At 42.1% G+C, this 23572-nt stretch overlaps 2 protein-coding genes across 2 annotated transcripts in view; both read right to left on the bottom strand.

The window, feature by feature from the left end:
- Window positions 1–1928, bottom strand: part of Kdsr (3-ketodihydrosphingosine reductase) — a 29339-nt gene extending 27411 nt beyond the window's left edge. The window contains exon 1 of the mRNA XM_051147209.1: window positions 1741–1928. Within this exon, the coding sequence (XP_051003166.1) occupies window positions 1741–1848 (108 nt within the window). The 5' untranslated portion in view covers window positions 1849–1928. The remainder of the gene's footprint in view (window positions 1–1740) is intronic.
- Window positions 1929–15785: 13857 nt separating this feature from the next.
- The window catches only part of Vps4b (vacuolar protein sorting 4 homolog B), a 29184-nt gene continuing 21397 nt past the window's right edge, over window positions 15786–23572 (bottom strand). The window contains exons 9-11 of the mRNA XM_051147208.1: window positions 22231–22450; window positions 18724–18864; window positions 15786–17233 (exon numbers count right to left, since the gene is read on the bottom strand). Coding sequence (XP_051003165.1) covers window positions 17132–17233; window positions 18724–18864; window positions 22231–22450 — 463 coding nt within the window. The 3' untranslated portion in view covers window positions 15786–17131. The remainder of the gene's footprint in view (window positions 17234–18723; window positions 18865–22230; window positions 22451–23572) is intronic.

Genomic DNA, 23572 nt, shown 5'->3' with positions numbered 1-23572 from the left:
GGGGAGAACTGAGAAGGGAGTGGGATCGGGGAACATTATGTGAAGTTACAAAATAATACGTTGGGGGAAAAAAAGAATTTCTTGTCTACGGAAACAGTCCTCATCCCGCCCCATGAGTGTGATTGGGAGACGAAAGAACACGTATCAGGGTTACTGACAGCACCTTGTAAATACTGAATCAAACGTTTCATTCTGACTTTGGCTCTCCTCCCCTTGCCGGGAGCTGAACTGCTTTAGTCAGGCGCAAGTGGTGAAACAATTCAGCTTTGTATGTATGTAGGTGCACCTGTGCAGAGGCCAGAAGTCAGTGCTGTATGTTTGCTCAATCATCCTGCACCTTAATTTCTGGTTCTTGCTGATACACACATCTAGATAAGCTGGCCAATGAAGCTCAGGGACCTACAGGTCTTGGCCCCAGTGTCGTGGCCAAGTCTTGGGCTAAGTCTTTCTAGTCTTGGGGTTACAGACAAAGGCCCAGTGTCCATGTGAGTGCTGGGAACTCCAACTCATGGCAAGCACTTTACCAACTGAGCCATTTCCCCCCCAGCCCTTAACTTCAACCTTTTAAGCCATGATTTTGTAACAGAAGTTCTCTTATGGCCTGACTGAAGTTTGGGTTTTTCCTTTTTATTTTTTAATGTAACTCCTTCCACACCATGTGTAACAGAAGCTGGGAATAAACCGGTAATTTTACAAAAAGTAAATTAATGTTGACACATGTAGTCACCCACAAGCCCTTGTTTGGGATAGAGCACACTAAGATAAATAGCCATCCTATTCTGTAACAACTGATTGGGAATCACTTGGATGCGCTCCTGTAAGTCACCTGTGGGCACCACGGGGATGTGCGCTGCCAGTTTGCACGCTAGCTGTCCTTATTTACAACTCCTTGCCTCGGGTTTTAAGGTTCACCTAAGACTTGGGTGAGAAACTGCCAGGGTTGAAGCTGTGAGATGGGGGGTTGGGGGGGGAGAAGCTGTGGGGTAACATAACTAAGCATCATTCACATCAGGAATGTGCGAGGTTCCGGACAAAACAAACCACTCATGTCGCCTTCCATCTTGGCTCTAACCAAGCTTGTTAGTTCATCCTTCCGACTTGGGAAAGATGCTAAAGGATTGCATTGGAGCCATAATCAGCACAGCTTGCTAAGCCAGAGACAAGCCTGCTGGTCCCAGCTGCCAGGCCTCAGGTATGTCACTTCCTAGAACCCTCCGGCTCTTTGCCACTTGCACACACCACCCTCCAGTCTCAGCTGCCTGGACCAGTCCCAGAGGCCAGAACCCTTCCTTGGAGCGGGCTCCTTAGGACTCCCGGGCAGTGGCTTCTCCCAACAGGGATCACGCCCTTATCCTGCCTTCTACGGACCGCCGCCATGTCCGTGGCGAAGTTTCTCAGTCTCTGTTGACTCATGTGGGAAAACTGAAGACCCAAACAGCCGCAACCAGGGACGCTCCAGGGATCAGCGAGCAGCACAGAGTCCCAGAGCCTCGGTAACTCGGCTGGCGCCTTCCCGGTGACACTGTCCTGCAGCCCACGGGGGAGCCTGGCGTCTCGGTGGGCGGGTTCCTGCCTGGCGCCGCAGAGCGCGGGTTCCCGAGGCCTGGCAAGGCAGGGCAGTGCCGAGGCGAAGGCGGCAGGTGACCCTCCCACTCAACCGCCCCTTCCCGGGACCGTGGCCACGGTGGCCTGAGTCCGCCAAGCAGGCCCGGGCAAGCTCAGCGACAGGAAGCCACTCACCACTACGTGTGCGCCGGGCAGCGCGAGGGGCTTGGGGCTGATGAGGGGCGACACCATGTAGAGGAGCAGCACGAAGGCCACGAGGCCGGCGGCGGCCAGCAGCAGCATCTCTCCGCAGGAGCGACTACAGGAAGATCACGTGCACCGGCAGCCTGCAGTGTTTGGATTTGTAGGCGAGGGCGGGACGGCGGCGAGGGGAAGAGGAGGAGCCGGGCCCGGGCGGCCTCGCTGTCATACTGGCTTCTGGGCCAGCGCCCTACCGGTTGCGCAGGCTCTCCGTGCTTAGGCTCCTGGGACCTTGCCGCCCCGTGGGTTCGCCCACGGCGTGGGAGGCTTGCAAATTGTGGCTTTCGGATCCCCAATCTTGTTGTTCCGTGCCAAAGTCCTGAGATTCCACTCTGAAATCCCAGGTTTCAATTTGTATATTCCTGGCTTATTTAGAAAATGCTCCCTTTCGCTTTGCACCTTGATTTGGATTTCTGATCATTCAATTTCGCCGAGAACACTGTTCACCTCGTTACCAAGGCAGATGCAAAAGAAAACAAAGCCACTGTTGCGGAGATTTAATTGGCCTATCACACCGTCCAATTCACTGATTTAAAGTGGTTTTAGTATAGAGAGTCTCTAAATTATCTCCACAATCAATTTATCACCCTTCCCAGCAACCCTGTAAACAATTGCAGTCACACCCCAGTTTCTTTTAAACCTTGACCAGTTACAGGCAATCACAAACTTGTCTCTCGAATTGCCTATTCATATAAAAGGAGTTCTCATATGCTGCCAGTAGTGACTGGCTTCTTTGACTTAGTATAAGATTTTTCCATAGTATGCCTATCAGTATTTTATTTCAGTACTGCCGATGGTATAGTACTGTAAGCTAGACCACATTTTTTTTTTTCATTCATCACTTTTTGCTCAAATTGAAAACAAAAACAATGCTACTGGGTCAACAGGTAAGGGCTCTTGCTACCAAGCCTGAAGACATGTGTTGGGTACCGTGGGGCCTACATGAGAGAAGAGAGCAGGCTGTCCTCTGACATCCAGCAGTGTGCCCTGGCATTCACCACCATTATCACACTCACTGAATAAACTTATCCTAAGATCATGTTTGGCCAACTTCCTTTAAACAAAGACATTTCTATTAGACACTTCTCCCCCACTCCTCCCCCCCCCCCCAAAGAAAAAGAACTTATATTCTGGAAAGGGCGAATTCTTGATAAGTAGCTTCTACCTGGCCTTTGGGCAGAGCTCACTTTAGCAAAACAAACCATTGGGGAGCCAGAGGACTCTTAACTCCATTTCTCAACATCAATAGAACATTATAATCTCAACAATGCCCTATGATACTGTGCCATACCCTTAGGGTAGTAAGCCTCAAGTTTATGGCAGTGTGAACTTTCATCTCCAGGCTTTTATGTATGCGTGTGTTTGTTTCTTTTGTGCTTAGACCTATGTCAATGGCTGACTGTCAAGCAGCTCTGCTTCAGCACTTGAGGGGTCTTGCCAGTCTGTCCCAGATTTTCCAACCATCTCCTATCCTCTGGATTACTAAAACCGTTCCACTGAGAGAACATCAGATTTCTGTAGGGGTTGTTTGTTTTGTTGGTAAATATCTTTAAAAGAAATGCAGTTGTTTCCAAATAGCAAAAAGAATATTGATCTTTTTTCTCCCATTGATCTCAGTGCACAGTGTTAGTTAAACTGCTAGCTTTGTGAACACAGTCCCCAGGACTTGTAAAACTAGTTGAAAGTCGAAGGATCCCCGAAGCTGTCGGTTGAAGGGTCATTGGCTGGATGGACTCCCAGCACTCCAGGAGACCTGTTCCACCATGCTTATGTTCATCACAGGGAAAGGACACAGCTCAAAGTCCTCCGAGAAAAGCAGTGCACAGGGCAGAGTCTGGAGGGTTCAAGCACAAATCCATTCTTGTAGCCACCATTGAAATGCCATTCTCTGAGACCCAACAGACTCCAAGGGGGAATCTGCCAGGCTAATTTGGTAATGTGGTAACTTCGGTCATGGGATCACGATGAACTGGACTTGGACAGAACCTAGCCGTGAGCCTCTGCCTTTTAACTCTTTCGTTGTGGTTGTTTTGTTTTTTTCTGAGATGATCTCTTGTAGCTAAGACAGGCTTGATGTATGGCAATGTGCTTAGTATTGCCAACCAAGGAAACTCACCTGCACTTCCGGGTCTAGAATTTTGATTGGTACCTCACTATATAGTCTTGACTGAAAAATGTCAGTGTGGTAGGACTGGTGATGCAGGGCACAAGACAGGCACCTAAATGACTTGGCTCATCTTGCTGGTACCATCAGCTTCCTTCCTAAGGTCCTTATTTGGTCGGCCTCCATTAAACCAAGGCACTTCTATGAAACCTCCCCCAAAGCAAAGAAACAGCTTACTTTCTGGATAGGGGTGAATTCTTGACAAGTATACTAACACCTAGCCTTTGGGCAGAGCTCACTTTAGCAAAACAGATCTGTAAGACTTGGAGAACCCATTGGAGAGCCAGAGGAATCTAACTCTATTTCTTAACAGCAATAGGATATTACAATCTCACCAAACAGTGCCTTGTGATGCTGTGTCACGGTGAGATAGTACATCTCAAACTTGAAAGCAAACAGTATACCTTCTGCCCGGATGAAATAGGTAGGCAGCACAGTCTCCTTGTGGGTCCCACAAAATAGGGAGTAGAAATGACTTCTGACATGGACTCTGGCCCCCTAATATTGATCACTCCCCCCTGGCAGGGCAACCTTGTGAGGTCACAGAGGTAGTACAGATGAGACTTGATAGACTGAAGTCAGATGTTAGGGTAGGAGAGCTCCCCTTTCTGAGGACTATGGGAGGGAGGGAGAGGAGATGAGGGAGGGAGGGAGGGAGGGAGAGGAGATGAGGGAGGGAGGGAGGGAGGGAGAGGGGATGAGGGAGGGAGAGGGGATGAGGGAGGGAGAGGGATTGGGAGGGGGTGAGGGATGTCAAGAATTCAAACTGCAGAACAAGTAGGTAACTTATATTGCTAATCTCACTACATGAGAATAGCTCTGAGACTGGCTGAGACATGCATGTCTATGCATAGACAACACTTCTTGTCAGCTACAGAATCCATGGGATTTATTATTAGATGCCATTCTTTGTATATTAATGAAGATTTATAGATGTCTTCTGCTCATACAAAGCGCAGAAAACTAGCCTTAATTTTCTGCGCACCAAGCACACCTCATATATTTATAATTTTAGGACTATAATGCTTGTGAGGAATTGTTCTCAGAACAAAAGAACCAGATACTGGTGCTGAATCAGACCTGACAGGATGGATTCCTCTCAGAATGTTGTACACTAACATCCTGCATCCTTCATGTTCCAGCACCACTGCTTCAGGTACTGGTCCTCATCAGAACAGGACAGCTCCCAGGACAGCTTCGCAGAAAGCTTCCAATCCTAATAGCTCCAGCAATTCAGACTGCCCCACACAGGACTTTTAATTAAACCTGGAATTTCTCACCATTTAGAAACTGGACCACAAATGCTATTCCTAACTTGATTAACCATTTTCACCAATTTAAAAGGAAAAAAAAAAGATTTATTTATTTATTATTTGTACAATGTTCTGCCTGCATGTACACCTGCACACCAGAAGAGGACACCAGATCTCATTATAGATGGTTATGAGCCACCATGTGGTTGCTGGGAATTGAACTCAGGACCTTTGGAAGAGCAGATGGTGCTCTTAACCTCTGGGCCACCTTTCCAGCCCATTTTCACCAGTTTTATTTGGGTCCTAACAAAGGTATTATTCATCCAAATCAGCTTGAAAAAAACATTAAGAGAGTGACACCCAATTTCCCTTGGGGGGGCTTGCGTAGTCCTTTGTCCAGGGGTGGAAGTGACTCCATGAGATTTCCGCCTCCCGCATTATCATGCCATTGATAGTGCTATTGTTCAGGTCTTATTTTCTGATAGATTATTTCACAGCAAATGTCCTAGCATTATGGCTCTTATAATCCCCCCCACCCCTGCTTCCATGATGTTTACTGATGTTGCAGGCGCTGTGATGTAGATTATGCATTGGGATGAGGCTCCCCAAGATACACTGACCTCTGCATTATGTCCGGTGTGGTTTTCTGTGATGGTCTCCATTTTCTGTAAGAGGGTCTTATTGTTCAGTTCACCCACAAGGAGGAAGAGCCTCTGGAATTTTATCTATATTCAGAGCAACTTTTAAAAAGTACCTAGTCCCATGTCTTTGGGAAAAGGCTGAAGATGTATAGCCATACCTGGACAGACTTCCATCACAGGGCAGTATGCATACCTGAGGGATCACTCAAGGTAATTCGCAACTCAACTCTATATCTTCCATTCCTCTCTGTTGATGGGAAGTGTAAAAACCTCAGAACAGACCTGGGCTAGTGGGCAGCCAGACCCCTGGGATTGGCTCCTTTGCTGAGATATTAAGTATTTTCCTCTGTGTACTTTATTTCCTTTTTGTCAGTTTATCCCAGTGGAAAGTCAGAGAACAGAAGGGAAACCTCTCTGGCCCCCCTTCAACCCTATAACTTCTAAACATGAGATAGTGGTCTTCACTGGTCCTGGCATCTGCTATAGTTACACTAAAACAACAACAACAACAACAACAACAACAAAAAAAAAAAAAACGGAAAAAGAAAAATTCGATGTCTAAATGTGTTAAGTTCTGGGACTCCAGGGCAGAGCCTAGAACAGAATAATGTTATCAGTGGGACGTTTGCTGGCATGCATAAAGAGCTCTATTTGGGCTATCAGTATACCAACGGTGATTTCTTGTTTTGGTTGCCATATGGAGGTATCATGTATTGACAGTTGGGGAACACTCCTTGTTGTCTTTGGCAACAAGCATCCCTCCTGCCTCCAAACTCCTGATGACTTCCCTCTCTTCTTAGGTGTTATGAAATCCAGATGTGATTATCCAAAAGGCAAAATAAATATGGTCAGATTCTAGACCAAATTACAGAGGTGTGGGAAGAATGTGCAAGCATGGGCATGCACACTTACTCTTGGATGTAGTGGGGGTACATGCTTTCCCCCCATCCTCAAGCTTCCAGAATAATGACTCGTGAGACTCACCATTTATTTACAAATACTTAGGCCATATAAAATAACCCTTTATGCTAATCTACATTCTGCCATGTGGCCAGTTAGCTCTGCTCAGGTACCATGTGTCTATCCTCTCGTCTTCTTAGGTGAATTTCCCTTGCCTGGCTCTATCCCAGAGTCCTTTCTGCTGTCCAGATGTCCCACCTTCTCTTCCACCCTTTTCTGTAGGCCTTGGGTTTTTTGTTTTTTGTTTTGTTTTTTGTTTTTTTCTTGACAGGTGATACTTTCATACAGACACAAGAGATTCCTCCTACACTTGGAAAATTCAAGAACAATTTTTAAAATCCCAGGTGATTTCTTCATTTCGTGGAGTACTAACCTACCCTCTCCTGCACACAGCCCAGGGTTTTTTTGGAACAATAGGGTAGGAATTCGTGTGGGCAGTGATTGCGTGGATCTGGCCTATGAGATCCTCAGGCACAAGCTGAACTCACCACTACGGTTATGTTCATACAGTATACCTCTAGCTGCATCTAGGCTGATTGAGCAAGTCAGGGACTCGGCTTTGGCATAAGACTAAAGGAGACGATAAAAAATAATCAAAACATATAATATTTTTGGACAACATTTTTTTAAAATCTAAATTAATTTAAGAACCTTGGAAACAAAATAATAGTTTAAAAAAACTATAGTGAAAATTGCCTTATAACAACAGACTACTAAACTATAGCAAAAAAAAATTGTCTTACATAAGACTACAGTAAACTATAGTAAAAATTGCCATGCAATAGTCTATGAGCTGCAGAAGCTTTCAATGGGCCACATTCCTATTGCCAACACTCAAACACAGATTACCACCTCACTCTTGGTTGCTGTAAACTTAATTAGCCTTTTCTGATGTTAAAAACAATTCACTTTGTACTCATCATGATGGATGATGAGTACAAACAAAATGGATAATATCAAAGGTTGACAAGAATGAAGAGAAACTTGAAGTTTCATGTGTTGCTGGTTAAAATGTAAAATGATGTAGCTGCTTAGTGGGTCCTCAAAAGTCCAACATAGAAGCACCATATGACCCACATTAATACCCACAAGATCTGCTGCTGGGGCTGGATGGAGAACAACTGAAAACTGGGACGCAGACAGATACTTACACATCACTGTTCATAACAATGGTGTTCACAGGCACCCAAAGCTAGGAAAGCTCCAAAAGCCTAGCTACAGATTACTCCCAAAATGGAGGATTAACCAGTGTTAGAAGGGAGTGAAATCTGTGCCCTGCTAGTTTTCTGAATCCTGAAGACATTTTGCTTGGTGAAACAAGCCGGACACCTTCAGGGTCTGATTTAATTCATTTAGCATGATGCATAGACATTCATAAAAATGGTGGAATAAAGGTTACCAGGCGCTAAGAGTGGCAAGGGGATGAGGAGTTACTATATGTGGGATGATGACAAAGTCCCAGAGATGACTAATACTGATGGCTGAACAATACTGACCGTACTGAATTATCACACACTTACAAAGGATTGCAATGGCATTCTGTGACATTTTTACCATAATTTTTAAAAAGTAGAAACAATACTTCATGAAATATAGAAAACAAGAAAAACAAACGAACTCATTTTATTACTCAGAGATAGCTCCCATTACATTTTGGCCCAAGACTTTCTTCATGAAATTTTCTTGATATAACTTCACAATATTTGGTAGAGTTTACTAAAATAATCATTGTTTTTCTGTGTATTTTCCATTCCCCATGTGAAGGCAGCCAGGCTGTTATGCTCCCTTGACTCATATAAAGAGACCAAGCATAATTGTCCATAAAATACAAATTTCCCATCTCTTTGCTCCCTCCCTCTCTCCCTCCCTCTCCCTCCCCCTCCCCCCCCCCTCTCTCACCTCAGCTGCCACTGAAGAGATCAAGCTATGTGGCTTTCAGAGCAGTCAGGGAGAAGGAATGAGGACATAAGTCTCATCTCACAAGTCTTGGTTGTCTGCGGGTTGGAATCATCACTCTCCTATGCCAGCTACTGCCCTTAGAAGCGAAGTCTCAGAGGAACTGGCAGGGCCATGAGTCTGGGGAAGAACTACAGTATGTAATTTGGGCAAAGGTTCTTTCTGTGTGTAGTACATGCTTGTGTGTTGTAGAAATAATTTTTATCCTCCTGATGTAATAGTCATCTTGGAAGCTTACTGCCTCAGTCAGTTAACCCAGGCTTAGTCCTGGAAGCTACTAGCCTCTGTACAATCTAATTTAGGCCTGGAATGATTTCAGCCTCTGAGACTTACTGCTGAATAAGCTCATCCTTTCTATCTCTTTCTGAACTCTGGATGGTTGGCTCAATTCGTCTGCTCTAGCTCAAACTCCTCTCCAAGCTGACTGATTCAAACTGGCTTCTCTTGGTTTCTCAATGTATTGCTCTGCTTGGCCCCAAACTAACTCTAGCCTACAATTATTTTGGCCTCTGAGATTACTGCTGAATAAGCCCACCCTTTCTTTCTAGTTCTTTCTAAACTCTGGCTGGCTTGTTCAACTCAGCTGTTCTGCCTCAAACTCCTCTCCAAGCTGACTGATTCAAATTGGCTTCTCTGAGTTTCTGACTGAACTGCTCTGCTTGGCTTTAAACTGACTCTAGCAATCTGTTGTAATCTTCCGGCTTCTCATTCTCCTTCTCATTCTGTCTTCACCTATGTCTAGCTTTGTCGCTCTGCAACCTGGTAAAACTGCCTCCCCCTCTCTCCCTCTGTGTTGTACTCCCAACTCTTCTTTTTTCTGTCTCTGGCTGAGAGTTGGGCATATCCTATCATGACTCATTCTGTCAAATCTTGCTCTGATTCATCACTTTGGCTGCCACTTGATTAGATATCACTTTCAAACGGGTGCTCCCTCACATAAACTAACTTTACTTTCATTGTTTGGGATTAAAGGACTGTTCGAAGGGCATGTCTGTATTCCAGCCAGAGAAGCCATGTTGCTGGATTAAAATCCCTGTACACCATGTGCAGTGTGCATGGTCATAAGCACACATGTGAAAGCCAGGGGAAGATGTTGAGGGTTTTCCCCATCACTCACTATCTGCCTGACTGCCTTTGAGGCAAGGTCTCTCATTATTGAAAAGCTATTGATTTTGGCTAGGTTAAAAGCCATATTTGGCTTATTTAAATGAGAGAGAGGAGAGAGGAGGAGGAGGAGGAGGAGGAAAGAGAGAGAGAGAGAGAGAGAGAGAGAGAGAGAGAGAGAGAGAGAGAGAGAAAGAGAGAGAGTGAGAGAGAGAGAGAGAGAAAAAACTGAGCTTCATCTGTACTTACACAATTTAAATGTTGGCCAATGTATTAAAAGGGTGGAGTTTTTTCTTTTGAAACTGCATATACATCCCTCTACGACGTGGTGCGGTATTTTGAGGCAGCAGAGATCTAAGCAAGGTTAACAGTCTTCCTTAAGCATAGCGGACCTGGAATTAGTGATCCCATGTAGCTATGATGTCTTTCCCTAGCTCACTTTACAAATTGCAACCTGCATTACACCTTGTGGAAGGTTCAGTTAACGGCTATGGGGGGGGGGAGGTCAAAGGTTATTCTCTGTGTTGTATTGAAACCCACAGCAGGAATCTGGAGAAACTAATATTCTCTTAGCGGAAGGGTGCTTACTCATGTTTGAACATCGGCTTGGAGACGAAGAGCTATTGACAGCTGAGTACAGTAGTGCTAGACCTACCCTCTTCTTGCATTTGTATTACTCCTTCCCTATGTAACTAGCATCTTGGTGTATTTTCAGTTGTAGCTATTTTTGTGTGTGTGTGTGTGTGTAATATCCTGGACCTTCCCACACATTGATAGTTTGTGTAATCACCTTGCCATCTCAAGCTTTGAGAATGCAATGGCAGGACTGGAGAGACCACAGAGGTTAAGAGCACTGTCTGTTTTTCCAAGGGTCCTGAGTTAAATTGCCAGCAACCTCGTGGTGGCTCACAACCACCTGTACTGGGATCTGATGTCCTCTGGCCTGCAGGTATTACATGCAGGCAGAACATTGTATACATAATAAATAAATAAATAAATAAATAAAATCTTTAAAACAAATAAACCCCCTCCACACAAACTCAAACAAACAAAAGAATGCATTGAGAATTTTATAGACATTTTTGGATTGAGTAGTGATGTCCTACAGTTCTGGCAACTTCCTCAGCTTTCAGAAAAGAATGGTGTCCAGATGCATGGCGGGAGACAGCAGCACGGACTCATTCTGATGACTCACACCCTGGTGCTATGTGTACAGGCAATGCCATGCACTAGCCATGTAAGACTTGGCTTCCGCTCCTCCAACTCTTCCGGTCCCAGTGTATATTTGAGGTGTGTGTGCTGGGGAGGGGCGGTTGGGGACGTGTGTGTAGGGTGGGGAGGGGGTGTGGGTGTGATTTCAAAACAAGTTAAGAACATTATGCTAATTCATCTCTCATTCCTCACCTGCCCACTTCAGCATGGACCTTTTAAATCAAGGCCAGCACTGGTCAGCACAAACACAATAGCAGTAGCATTGCTATGTCTGAGAGAACTCACATCTGTAATCTTGTCTAATATTCCATCCATACCTTGTCAGTTCCACCTTCCCTTGTTATAAAGCAGGGTCCAATCAAGGCTCAAATACTCTGCTGTCTTGAATTGCATTTAAAGACAATAATGGACATCACTAATCTATTTTCCCCCATAGCACTGGCTTTTTGGAGAAACCAGCCCATTTTCTGTAGTGTCCCACATATTGTGACTGATTCATCCCGTGTACTCTTCCCAGTAGACTTAGTAATTAGGTCACTGGTAGATTAGGTTCAGATTACAACTTTTGCTGAGGACACTTTTTAAAGACATTTCATATTGCATTTGATTGGGAAGTCCATCACAGTTTTCTAACCCACACTTTTCTTATAATCTCGACATTCCTTCCAGTGACAGTTCCAGCCACTTGATCTTTTGTGATGTCAACCAAGGGTATGGTGACATTGACTTTTGAGCCTAGCTGCTGAAGATGGTACAGCTCCAACTTGCTAGATGGTGTACTTGCTCGGCAACTTTCAGTCACAAGCATGCAGCAGTAACTCCTCTCAGGCCACCACTGTGCGGAAGCACAGGCCAGGGTGTCTAGGAAGACCACAGGCAGAAGCCTTGAGCTTTCATGGAGAGAGATGTTAAGCCAAGGCCTAAAGCTTCTAGCTCACTGGTATCCTTCAGGCAACTATATACGACACTCCTGGTGAGAACAGAAAACTATGCCTGAATTCCTGGGCTGTGGTATTTTTATTTTGGGCTGCTTGAAGTACAATACAATACAGACTGAAATAACTTGAGTTATCCCATGCCTTCTTATACGTTACATTGATTTACTGACATTAGATGTATTATTCACTGTTTCATTTACCTATCTAAGCTTTGATTTAGGGGCTGGATTCGGAGTCTTCTCCCAGAAGTACAAATGGCTTTGTGGGTGACGTCGACATAATCAATTTTCTCCAGCTCTCTTGTTCCTAAAGTTGTTGAGTACTTGTTCTTACATTGTTATTAGAGTTGAGTATCCACTGTTAAACTCAATTTCCTCAACCAGTCAAGCAAGTGCCTAAAACCACCAGCAGCAGCTCAAGCACAACACAGTGCAGAATCTTTTGAGTGATTCCATATTGGTATGTTACATTTGAATTTGAATTTTTAAATAAATATTGATTGCATGTGTATGAGACACATTTGTGCCTATGGGATGATGGTGGTGAGCTACCATTTGGGTGCTGGGGACCAAACTCCAGCCCTCTGCAAGAACAGCAAGTCCTCTCAACCACTAAGCCAACTTGATCCCCCCATACTCGAATTGGGAAACATTTTTTTTTCTGATTGACTAACAGAAATGGTCGATTTTCACATGCCTTCCTAATTACTCGTGTTCTTATAAATGTTACAAATACATACATTCATAGCTTGCTCTTTTGCTATTGACTTTTCCTCCTCATTATAAAAATATGGGAGTCTGGGCATCCAACTAACACAGTTTGGAAACTGGCAAGACCAAATAAAATCTAGATTATTTTAGGACTCTGACTACAAGAAATGTCTGGCGCAGTCAAGGGAGACCCCAAGGTTTCTATCCTTGCCATAATCTCCACCAGTCGCTCTTAAAGTTTTCATTTTGATTCTATTGCAGCTGCCAAGAGGCTTCCTAATGTCCCCTCCGTGAACACTTAAAACAGACATTAACTAGTTTCCTATTAGATGCAATTGTTAACCACAACCCTATCCTATCCTTTTTCTGTGTAGCCCTGGCTGTCCTGGAATTCATTCTGTTAGAGTAAGCTGGCCTTGAAGTCAAGAGATCCCCCCGAGTGCTGGGATTAAGGATGTGTGCCACCAACAAAATACAACCCTATTTTTAATGCCTTGCTCATCTTGGTTCTAGGCGTTCAAAGTGAAGGACTGGAATGGCTGCACCCACCAAGCCTTGGATTAGGGATGAAGGACACGGGATCTCCCCATCTGTGTTCCCGTAGTAGAGGCTAGGGAAGCCTCAGACCAGGAAGGCAGATTGGATGGATGAACAGAAACTCTTCAGGGGATATTCGTCTGATGACTTTGTGATGCTGGTTTTTTTTTTTTTTTTTTCTGTCTTACAAAAATATATTCTGCTATACAGTTGCAGAGCTAAAGACTAATTCCCATCATCAGCTACCAACCTGTCATTCATACTGACTTCTATTTGGGGATACTGTGAATATTTGTAAGTATGTACTCATATTCCCTGATATTCCTATCACTAGACTTAAGTACTGTTAGCTCTTCCCTCTACTGCCCCCTCCACAGAACAAGTGTGTACGTGTTTCTATTTAAGCTAAGTATGTCGCATGTTAAAAGTTGGGACAAAGTGCATGCTCTATCATTTTATACTTTATACAAATTTCAAAACATACACTCTAACATGTTTGTCTGCTTTCCACACATTTTTATCAGATATACAAACTCTCCTGCTATGAGCAATATTCATTATAACTTGGGCTGGGTACCATGTGCTTACAGTCCTAGCACCTGGCTAGGCTGAGATGGATCACTTGGTATCAGACAATGAATAGAGATCTCATCTCAATATAAGGGAAGAGCAGCTACTCCTCCAAGTCCCAGCCCTACCAAAAGAAACCCACAGGCAATGCTTGGCTCCTGGTGCAGCTTCGTTTCTTTCACCTCACAGCAGTGGCGAAGAGTACTTTGCAGTGTGAGCTGTACTTGTCTTGGCTTCCTGCCAGCAGACAGTGAACTCAGAAGTCAATTCTCTGCTGGCATATTGGACAACCAGTGTCTGTGATGTTTTAAGACTAGAGCAAAAACACTTTTAGCCGTGTAGTGTGCAGCTCATAAAGATGAGCAACCGCGAGGGTCTTCTTGTTTGCTCAGATGTCTACCTAAAAATAATGGTCATAAGCCTGAGAAGCAGAGCATGTACACGCAGGCTCTTCTGCTTTTCCACACAAGAACACATAAAGGGTTGGGAAGACGGCTCAGCGCACAGAAGTATTTGCCAGGCAAGCCTGACAACGTGAACTTACAAAGGGAAGGAGAGAACTCACTCCACAAAGGCATTCTGAAATCTACACGTGTATCCCCACATATCGTGAAACAGACGGCACACAATTTAATTTTTTTAAACACATGCAAATGACTTATTAAGTAAATCCTACCATTCCAGAAGTGTAAAGATATTAGATTCCATTAAAAAAAAAACCTATTCCCTAAAAATAGATTTAGGGAATGGAACAATAACTCCATGTCACAGCAACACAGAGGTCTTAAAGAACATATAAAAATCAAGTGTGAGGCCAGGTGCGGTGGCCCACACCTATAATCCCAGCACTCTGGGATGCAGAGGCAGGTGGATCTCTGTGAGCTCGAGGCCAGCCTGTTCTACAAAGTGAGTTCAAGACAACCAAGGTTACACAGAGAAACCCAAAAAGCAAAACAAACAAAAAAGAATCAAGTGTGAGGGGCTGAGGGTAATGGTGCACACCTTTAGCACATGGGAGAAGCAGGTGGGAAGCAATTGTGAGTTTGAGGCCAGCATGGTCTACATTATGAGTTTCAAGCCACCCAGGGCTATATACATTTATCAACACTATTGCTACTACATATCATTTGCTCATATATTTGGCTAATTTATATAGTTCTTTGAACTTTGGAATCACAGAAGTTTCTCACTTTCAATTGTATTTAAACAACTAAGTTTATATGTGTTTTATCCACAAACTACGTGACTAAATACAAATGGCCCCTAAGCAGGGTGCGGTGGCACATGCCTGATCCCAGCACTTGAGAAGGCAGAGGCAGGTGGATCTCTGTGGTTTTGAGGTCACCTTGGTCTACAAATCAAGTCCAGGACAGCCAAGGCTACACAGAAGAAACCATGTCTAGAAACGAACAAACAAAAAACGAATGCTTAGTTATCAGGGGAGGAAGTGCATCACTAGGGGTGAGTACTGAGGTTTCAGTAGCCCAAGCCAGGCTGTGGCCCCCTCTCCTCCTGCTGTCTGTGTAGCACTCTCAGCGATGTCTCCAGCACCCAGTCTGCCAGCGTGTCACCATGTTCCCCTCCACGACTATGGCCTAAACCTCTGAAACTATAAGCAAGGCTCAATTAAATGCTTTCCTTTATAAGTGTTGCCTTGGTCTTGGTGTCGCTACACAGCAATAGAACATTGACTAAGAATGTAGACAATTATCTAGAATTCAGGATTGTTTTGCCAAGATAACTTGTAGCTCTCACACAGTAGTTGCTGAAGGGCATAATTTTAATGTTCTTCTAAAGACAAGGTGTTGCTATAGAGCCCAGGCTAGCTTTGATCTCATGAGATTATAAGGGTGCACTTCTACCCTTGATTCTTTCACAATCATTAATAAACATAAATTAATTCTTTTAATTTAACCAATTTAGACATTTACTCCTATGCAGGTCACAAAATAAAGAAGCATACATAAGATAGGCAAAAGTAGGTTATAGCAATTTACGTCACATAAGAACAGTGTTATTTCAGGCCTACAATTTTTATTGAATATCAACAAAAATAATCTACAGAAAACCAAAGGGCGATCATATAGCAAAGCATGTAAACTGTGTGCAATATACTTTAAAATGCAATTGCTGTGTAGCACTTGCATGGCAGAGCTGCAGAGCAATTCTAGTTAACCCAGTAATTGTGTGCAGGTAGTCAATGCAAATGTCCAAGGCACAACTAAGTGTTGGTACACAAGCGTGTGATAGAAACCCTCAGGTCACTTATTTGAAGACACTAAAATAACATGATGGCATGTTTATCTTTCATTACTTAGTAAGACATCAGTTTGTCTCTAAAGCTTCATGGAATACCACACTGCTAATGTTTGTGTGGCTAGGACAAACTGCTCTGTGAACTTAAAAGTGAAAGACATGACTCTCTATCCTGTATTTTAAAAAATTATGTATGTATTTATGCTATATATATGTACACACACACCCCAACATCATACACAGGAAACATCACAAAGTCCAAACAGAAGTCATTTTCTCATTATTAAAGGTTCCCATTACAGTATCTCATGACAATTCTTTAAAAATTTATACTTCTTTGTCACCTCTTTTGGTCAGTCTTGGCTACACAAAGACATTGAAGTACACACTTTTCAAGGTAAAGGTGATGAACAACTTAGAAAGTCTCTTAAGCGCACAGTGAAGGGTGTCATGTGATTACAACAGCCCGCTGCCTCTAAAGGAATCACTTTAATCTACACAGGAAAAACCAACCCATTACACGATCAACAGGAGCCCCCAATTCACCACAGTGTGGTCTGCACTCTGCTGCCCATCCCTGAGAGTAAAGAGTCTACCACTTTTAATTTTTAATAAAGCAGTAACTTTACACTGATAAAATGCATAAAGATTTTTTTCAAGACATTTAGATATCATTAGCGTTAGCCCTATTTCAATTTTCTTTTAAAAAAGTGTATGTGGGGGCTCGTTCTCTGCAATGGCGTTCATGAAAGTCCTAGAAGCTGCACATGGAGCCAAGTTCGAGGCTCTCCTCACTATCTCAGTTCTCTGTTGTTTTTCGCGCCACTGCTCATTTCCTTACAAGTTTACAATTTTTGTTAACTGAAGAATTTAACAGGTAGTACAGGAAAAGTACAACACAAACTTAAAGGAACGCTGAAGTGAGATGTGCGTTTCCCTGTGTAAAAGGATTTTACTGGAAATAATCTGGATGCCGTCCAAGAGAGGCAAAGGACCGACAAGAGCGTACTCTTCTGTCTCGGTGTTAGCCTTCCTGGCCAAAATCCTCGGTAAACTTCTTTAATTTCAGCAAGTCCTGCTCATTGACCGTAGGCTTTGTGCTAGACAGTGACCGCAGCATATCCCACTGTTAGAGAAAAGAAGGAGGGATGTTAACAGAGGACTTAACATGGTAAAAACTGTCCTGTTACTTGGTACTACTTAAGTAAGAACATCTGCAGTGTCATTAGCTCCCAACAGCAAGTCCCTCACTCCTCTGTCCCCATGCTTGCTCACTGCCTACTGCAAGGACAGGCCTAGCAGCCTGCGGATCAATGCCTCCCATGGTCCAGCCATGAACTCATTCCTGGCCTAACTCTTTCCCTTCAACAAGAGGTCTGTTTCCCACCAAATATAACTCAAAAGGAAAAGGGCAACTGCACGAGAAATTAGCACTTTTTATGATAATCCTTGTGGAATTCTGTAACTGAAGCAGCAAATTCTGAAAGTCAAGTCTGGTAGCTCTTCAGTAACAGCAAAATCCTCAACATTATTTTCATCCTTCCAATGAAATTGCACTCTGTAGTAATATTGCTATGTTCTTTTTGAATTGTACTTACCAGATTTTATTCCTTTTTACTACAAAAATACATTTCTGTAAGTCACTGGGTTGTACAAACGAATGAATGAAACGAAACACAACTATAGAGTAATGAGAACTTTCTAAAGGTAAAACTAATAGTGAAAATACACCAATACCAGAAAGTCATTAAAAATGAATGTTTCCTATAAAATTTCATGGCAAATAAAAAAGGAACCGCTCTAAGTTACTATCAATTTTTCAAAGCAGGACAGAACACAAAAACTTAAATAATCTAATCTATCAAGGACTTCAAAAAAAGAAACTTCTGAATAACCAGAGAAGCACAGATGTTGCCTGTGTCTCCACACAAGACATCTAGGCCTGCTGTCTGCCTACGTAGCACATCAAAGCATCCTCTCCAAACACTCCTGTCAAGCCTACCACAAAGCACACTAAAAACTGGCAGCTACAGCAGAAAAGTTTAAAACTGGGGGCTCGTTAGCAATCAAACAGATTTTTGGAGCACCCCGGTTCTCTAAAGATAGATCTCACAAAATAAATCTGCTAAGTTACTTTAATTCCTACAATGTAAATGTATATACAATGAAAACTCTTTTTGAAGTCTTATATAGTATTTGAGAAAAAGAGTTAATGTTTTCTGTTGAACATTTAAAGAAGTACAGTATTCAAACTAGTATGTAGCTTAAAGAAGTAAAATATAACAATACTATTTATGAATACTAGAATTCAGTAGTTGATATTTCTGGCTATTTTTAAGCATGTGAGTTTCAGGGGCAAAACTCATATTCTATTTAAGTTCTAACAACATTTTATGCAATATATGTAAGAATTCTGTGGATAACTTAAAGCCAGAAAATTTGGTTTTCAAAATACAAGCTTTTCAATTAGCACAAATCTCACAGCTTACGGTAATTACTTTTACATTTAAGCACAATTAACATTTATAAGTCTACAAGGACTAAATCCATGAGCCTGATCACAGACACGAAACATTTGCTCGACAAGTTAGTATATAAAGACTTAAGATGTCACACCATGGAAACAACTGGCTCCAAGAGTTTATCTCCAGGAACATCCATCCATGTCATTTCAATAGCTCCAGGATCTCCCGGAGAGCAGGGTGTCAGCAGGTCATTTACAATGCAGGTAGGATCGGCTCTTGAGGGTCCACGAACCTGTAATCACAGTGACTTGAATTTATCTGAATAAATGAAATAAGAGTTCAGATTCTGGCCATTATCAGGAAAATTAAAAATACATTAATTTTTAGGTTGTATTAAAATGTTTAAGGCAAAGCAATTATCATTAGGTCGATTTAAAATGTATTAGATTTTGGTTGTTTTAAAAATTTCTTGATGCATTTTATAGCTTGATATTACATTCAGTAATTTATTATTGGGGTTAAAAGTTTTGAAAAAGAACAGTTACTTCTGGCTACCATTTTTCTTCTCTTCATCTCACACCTATTAAATGGGAGTTACCTTACAGATCACAACAAACATATTACGAAACTCTTCTAAGTTGCTCTTTTCCATGCCTGAAAACTTGTGATATTTTGCAGAGTTACTTAGTCTCAAATCATTCAATCTTTGTGTCTCTTTTAGCAAAAATATAAAACAAACAAACAAGCAAACAAAAAAAACCCAAGTGTGCTGGCTTTCATGGGAATAGCTCTCAGTCTCATATATTTCAGGGTTTGGTTCCCAGATAGTGGACAGTTTAGGAAGGATTAGGAGGTGTAGCCCTGTTAGAGATACATCACTTGGGTTTGGCATTGAAGTTTCAAAAAGTCCAAGACAGGCCCAGTTTGTCTCTTTCTCTCTGCCTTGAACTTGCAGATAAATAATAAGCTCTGAGCTACTGCTCCAGCGCCATGCCTGTGTGCCTGCTGCCATGCTCCTGTCACGATGGCCATGGACTCCCCATTTGAAAACTATAAACAAGCCCTCAGTTAAATTCTTCCTTTATAAGCTGCCTTGGTCTTGGTCATGGCTCCTCTTCACAGTAACAGAAACATGTGAGTAGTGTGCTGTTGGTTTTTGTTAACACGACACAAGTAGAATTATTTGGAAAGAAGGAACCTCAACTGAGAAAAGTGCTTCTATCAGACTGGCCTATACGCAAATCTATGGACCATGGATTACGATTTGTGTGGGAGGGACCCAGCCCACTGTGGGTGGTATCACCTCTGGGCAGGTTGTCCTGGTGTTTCTAAGAAAAGAGTACCAGTAAACAGCACTCCTCCATGGCATCTGATCAGTTTTTGTCTCCAGGTTCCTGCTCTGACTTCTTTTTACCATGGGCTATAATCAGAACCTGTAAGCCAAATAAATAAACCCTTTCCTCCCAACACTGCTTTAGGTTTTAGTGTTTTATCCCAACAATAGAAAGCCAAGTAGGACAGAAATTAAAATATATGCTTAATAATTTTCATGTCATTTCATGAAACTTAACAGTTCAAAAAAGGTTTTAGCAATTTCTAGAAAAAGAACCTTTGTAACAAAGTTGCATACAACTATTTAGATGGCGAACATGTGTATCAAATTGGGGTTGCTCTTAAGTCTATTTCATGATGATTAATTAACTTTATTTCAGGATTGGTATAGGTGTAACATACACCATTTCAGCTTGCTTAACTGTGTACATAACTACTGTGCACACATTCATACTTAGTTTATTTGTATTTATGTCTATCTTCTTTCTTCTCCACCTGTATGAGATCAGAAATTGTTGCCTTTGATTTTGGCTGTTTACGTCCCGATTTAACTCTGAGTAGATTTATTATGTTAGACATTTTATAAATAATTAAAATAAACAGGCAAGCATGTCCTTCTTAGTTGTAACATCTTCAAAGGTAGAAGGATGGAGCCATAGAAATATTTACTACAGATGGTATTCCAAAACCCTAGTGTAAAGCTAGTCAGATTATAAAGCACACTATACCTATGTGTGTGCTTTATATGCACAGTCAAGTCCATTAATCTGTACAATTAATATACATTAGCAATTATAATTTTTAAAAATTATGTTTGTTTTTACCTTTATGATTTTAAGAAGAACCTGGCTTCATATTCATATATAAGGTCCGTGCTATTAATATGCAGAAATCAATGACAGATTCTAGGTAAGAAAGGTCTGAGTTTTTAGGAATTTATAGTTTCTAAGCACAAAGAGAATTAAACAGAAAATATGAGTATGGCATATACTTAATTCTGAACCCACACTTGTCTCTAAAGAACTGCTACTGTATGCAACATTGCACACTAGTGATGAGATGGCTGAGAAGGGTACATAAGTTAACAATAAGAAACCATGGTTAGTGTTGTACATATATACTACTTCATTTCATTTTATAACAGCACTCAAAGAGGGCTATCTCCAATTAAGAAACAACAATGTGCATTAAATAGGGAACATAAATTGTTCAGAAATACTTAACAAGTAAATTGTAGCTTATTCAAGTTTTAGTTCAAAGTCAGACTATTAAGTATTTTATTATGGTATCCATCAGGTGCGTATATGTAACTTACCCATAATATATTAATCTTGACACATTTTGTAGACTTAGGTGTCTAACAGTATTTCAGGACTTTTAAATGCATTACTATAAGTAATACTAGAGGCTACCGTCCTCAAGCAGGAGGGTTAGTGCAAATTACTAGGAGGAGTGTTAGTTGTGTAAGGTACCTTAAAAGTATAGTTTTAATCCCAGCGCCTGGGAATGCTGACACAGTAGGATTTCAGGAAAGGGTCAGAATTGGATACACAATGAGAAAGAATGAACGGCCATCATATTTTCATCAGGTGGAACCTTAGTCATGCACGCTCAACTCATTCATATGGGAATCGCAGGAAGGGGACAGGTTGTGACTTCAGCATCTAAAAAACACCTCTTCTATGTGTATTTCACATTTTTGCCCCTGTGAGCTATGACACACAGGGTTGCATCTGTTAGCCTCAAGTTCCAGATCCACTACTAACACTTATCCAACACGCACTTCTTGTTTCCATGTGAGAGCCACACACAATGGCAATGACACAGCACAGTTCTGGACAGTGTGAGCATGGAAAAGACATGCTGGGCGTGGTTTGGTTCTACTCTTTTGGTGCAGTGCACACATACCAGACCCTGCACCGCACTGTCCTAGCTCCCTCAAAGCAGACTCTCAACCATGTAAGCTGCTGCAATTCCAAGCGAATGACACAGAAATGCCTCACATCCTTCTGTCATAGGCCTAGGGGAGGGGGATAGGGTGAAAGAGGGAGGGAAGAGGGAATGGGAAGATACAATGAGGGGATAACAATTGAGATGTGATCTGAATAAATTATTTAAATTAAAAAAACGCCTCAAACCACATCTTAGAAAGACACAATACTTTAGGACCATGAATAATCTTTATTGGAGAAACTGTTTTCAATGCAACAGAAATGTTTATTACACAAACCTACTTATTACATTATCATACAAGACTGAAGCAATCCCAGCTCCTTTGGAAAACAAGCCAGGGGCGTCCTGAAGAGGGTAGGTTACAGATGCTTACCTTTTTGAAATGAGTAGCTGACTGAACTTTTCTCACAGGCTGCATAAGTGCATCCCGCACAATGATACTTATATCTGCTCCTGAATAGCCATCCGTCTTCCTCCCGAGTTCTTGGAAGTCTGCTTCTGTGAGGCTGTTCTGAGTGCTGCCCAAGTGGAGCTTAAACATGGCTGCCCGGGCATGAGCTTCGGGCAAAGGGATATAAATACGTTTTTCAAATCTTAAAATAAAAGAAATTATAAAGTGATGTTAAATATATATGCTTAATTTCAATGTAAAATTAGCATGTTTAGAAAGACCCTAGATAATTAGCTGGACAGTCTGAATTATAGCAAGTTAGGGTATTAAGATCAGATTAAAATGCATATATGTTTAAGTGTTCATACACAGATACCTACCTACCCCAAGGGGAGACTATCTACACTGAAAACTAAAGTTAGAAGTAAAATAGTCATGAAACAAGTTTTGAGTAGTTAAATCTTTTTCTCACAACTTTTGGATCCTTTTTGCCTATGTTTATATCTGGAAATCATGGAATAAAGGCACGGCTCACAAGACTGCACTCTGACCTTGTGATGAAAAGTAATGGTTCACTACAAAATAAGGGTCAGCATAATTCTCTAACTTCAAAACAGTAAAACTACTAACAATCATATAGAATAAACACTACACAAAATGTTCTTTCTGCTCAAACTATTGCACTAACCAAGACAATACAATTGTGAACATCGAACCCCTAACTCTGATCTACCCAATGGACAGGACATTCTCCACAGTTATGTGGAGAGCGGGGACTGACTCTGACATGAACTCTGGTGCCCCATATTTGACCACCTCCCCTTGGTGGGGAGGCCTGGTGGCACTCAAAGAAAGAATAAGCAGGCTACCAAGATGAGACATAGTGGGGGAGGAGGTCCCCCTAGGTTATAGACCTAGGGGAGCGGAATAGGGTGAAAGTGGGAGGGAGGGAGGAATGAGAGGGTACAAGTGTTGGCATAACAATTGAGTTGAAATCTGAATAAATTAGTAAAATAAGAAAAATGTTCTTTCCACTTTGAGTTCATCATGAATAATACTATACTGTATATCGTAGTTTTTTAAATTTGCCTTCATAAAATTCAGCCATTTGGAAACAGAGAGGAAGCAATGAAGGGCAATATTTTGCAGACTCACTGGGGCAGTGACATTTAAAAAATTTCTCTTACCTTTAGATAGGCTTGCTTTGGAATCAGGCCACTTTCTAAAACTGCCTAAGACACTTCCATTGGTGGCAGTGCATGCTACCCTAGCGTGCTGTCAAATCAACAAAAATAAAGGGGTGAAAGTGGCACACACCTAAGTG

Source organism: Acomys russatus, chromosome 6 (genome assembly GCF_903995435.1).
Source record: "Acomys russatus chromosome 6, mAcoRus1.1, whole genome shotgun sequence".
Classification (NCBI taxonomy): domain Eukaryota; kingdom Metazoa; phylum Chordata; class Mammalia; order Rodentia; family Muridae; genus Acomys; species Acomys russatus.
The sequence above is the reverse complement of the archived record's forward strand: the minus strand, read 5'-3'. Positions and strand labels throughout refer to the sequence as shown.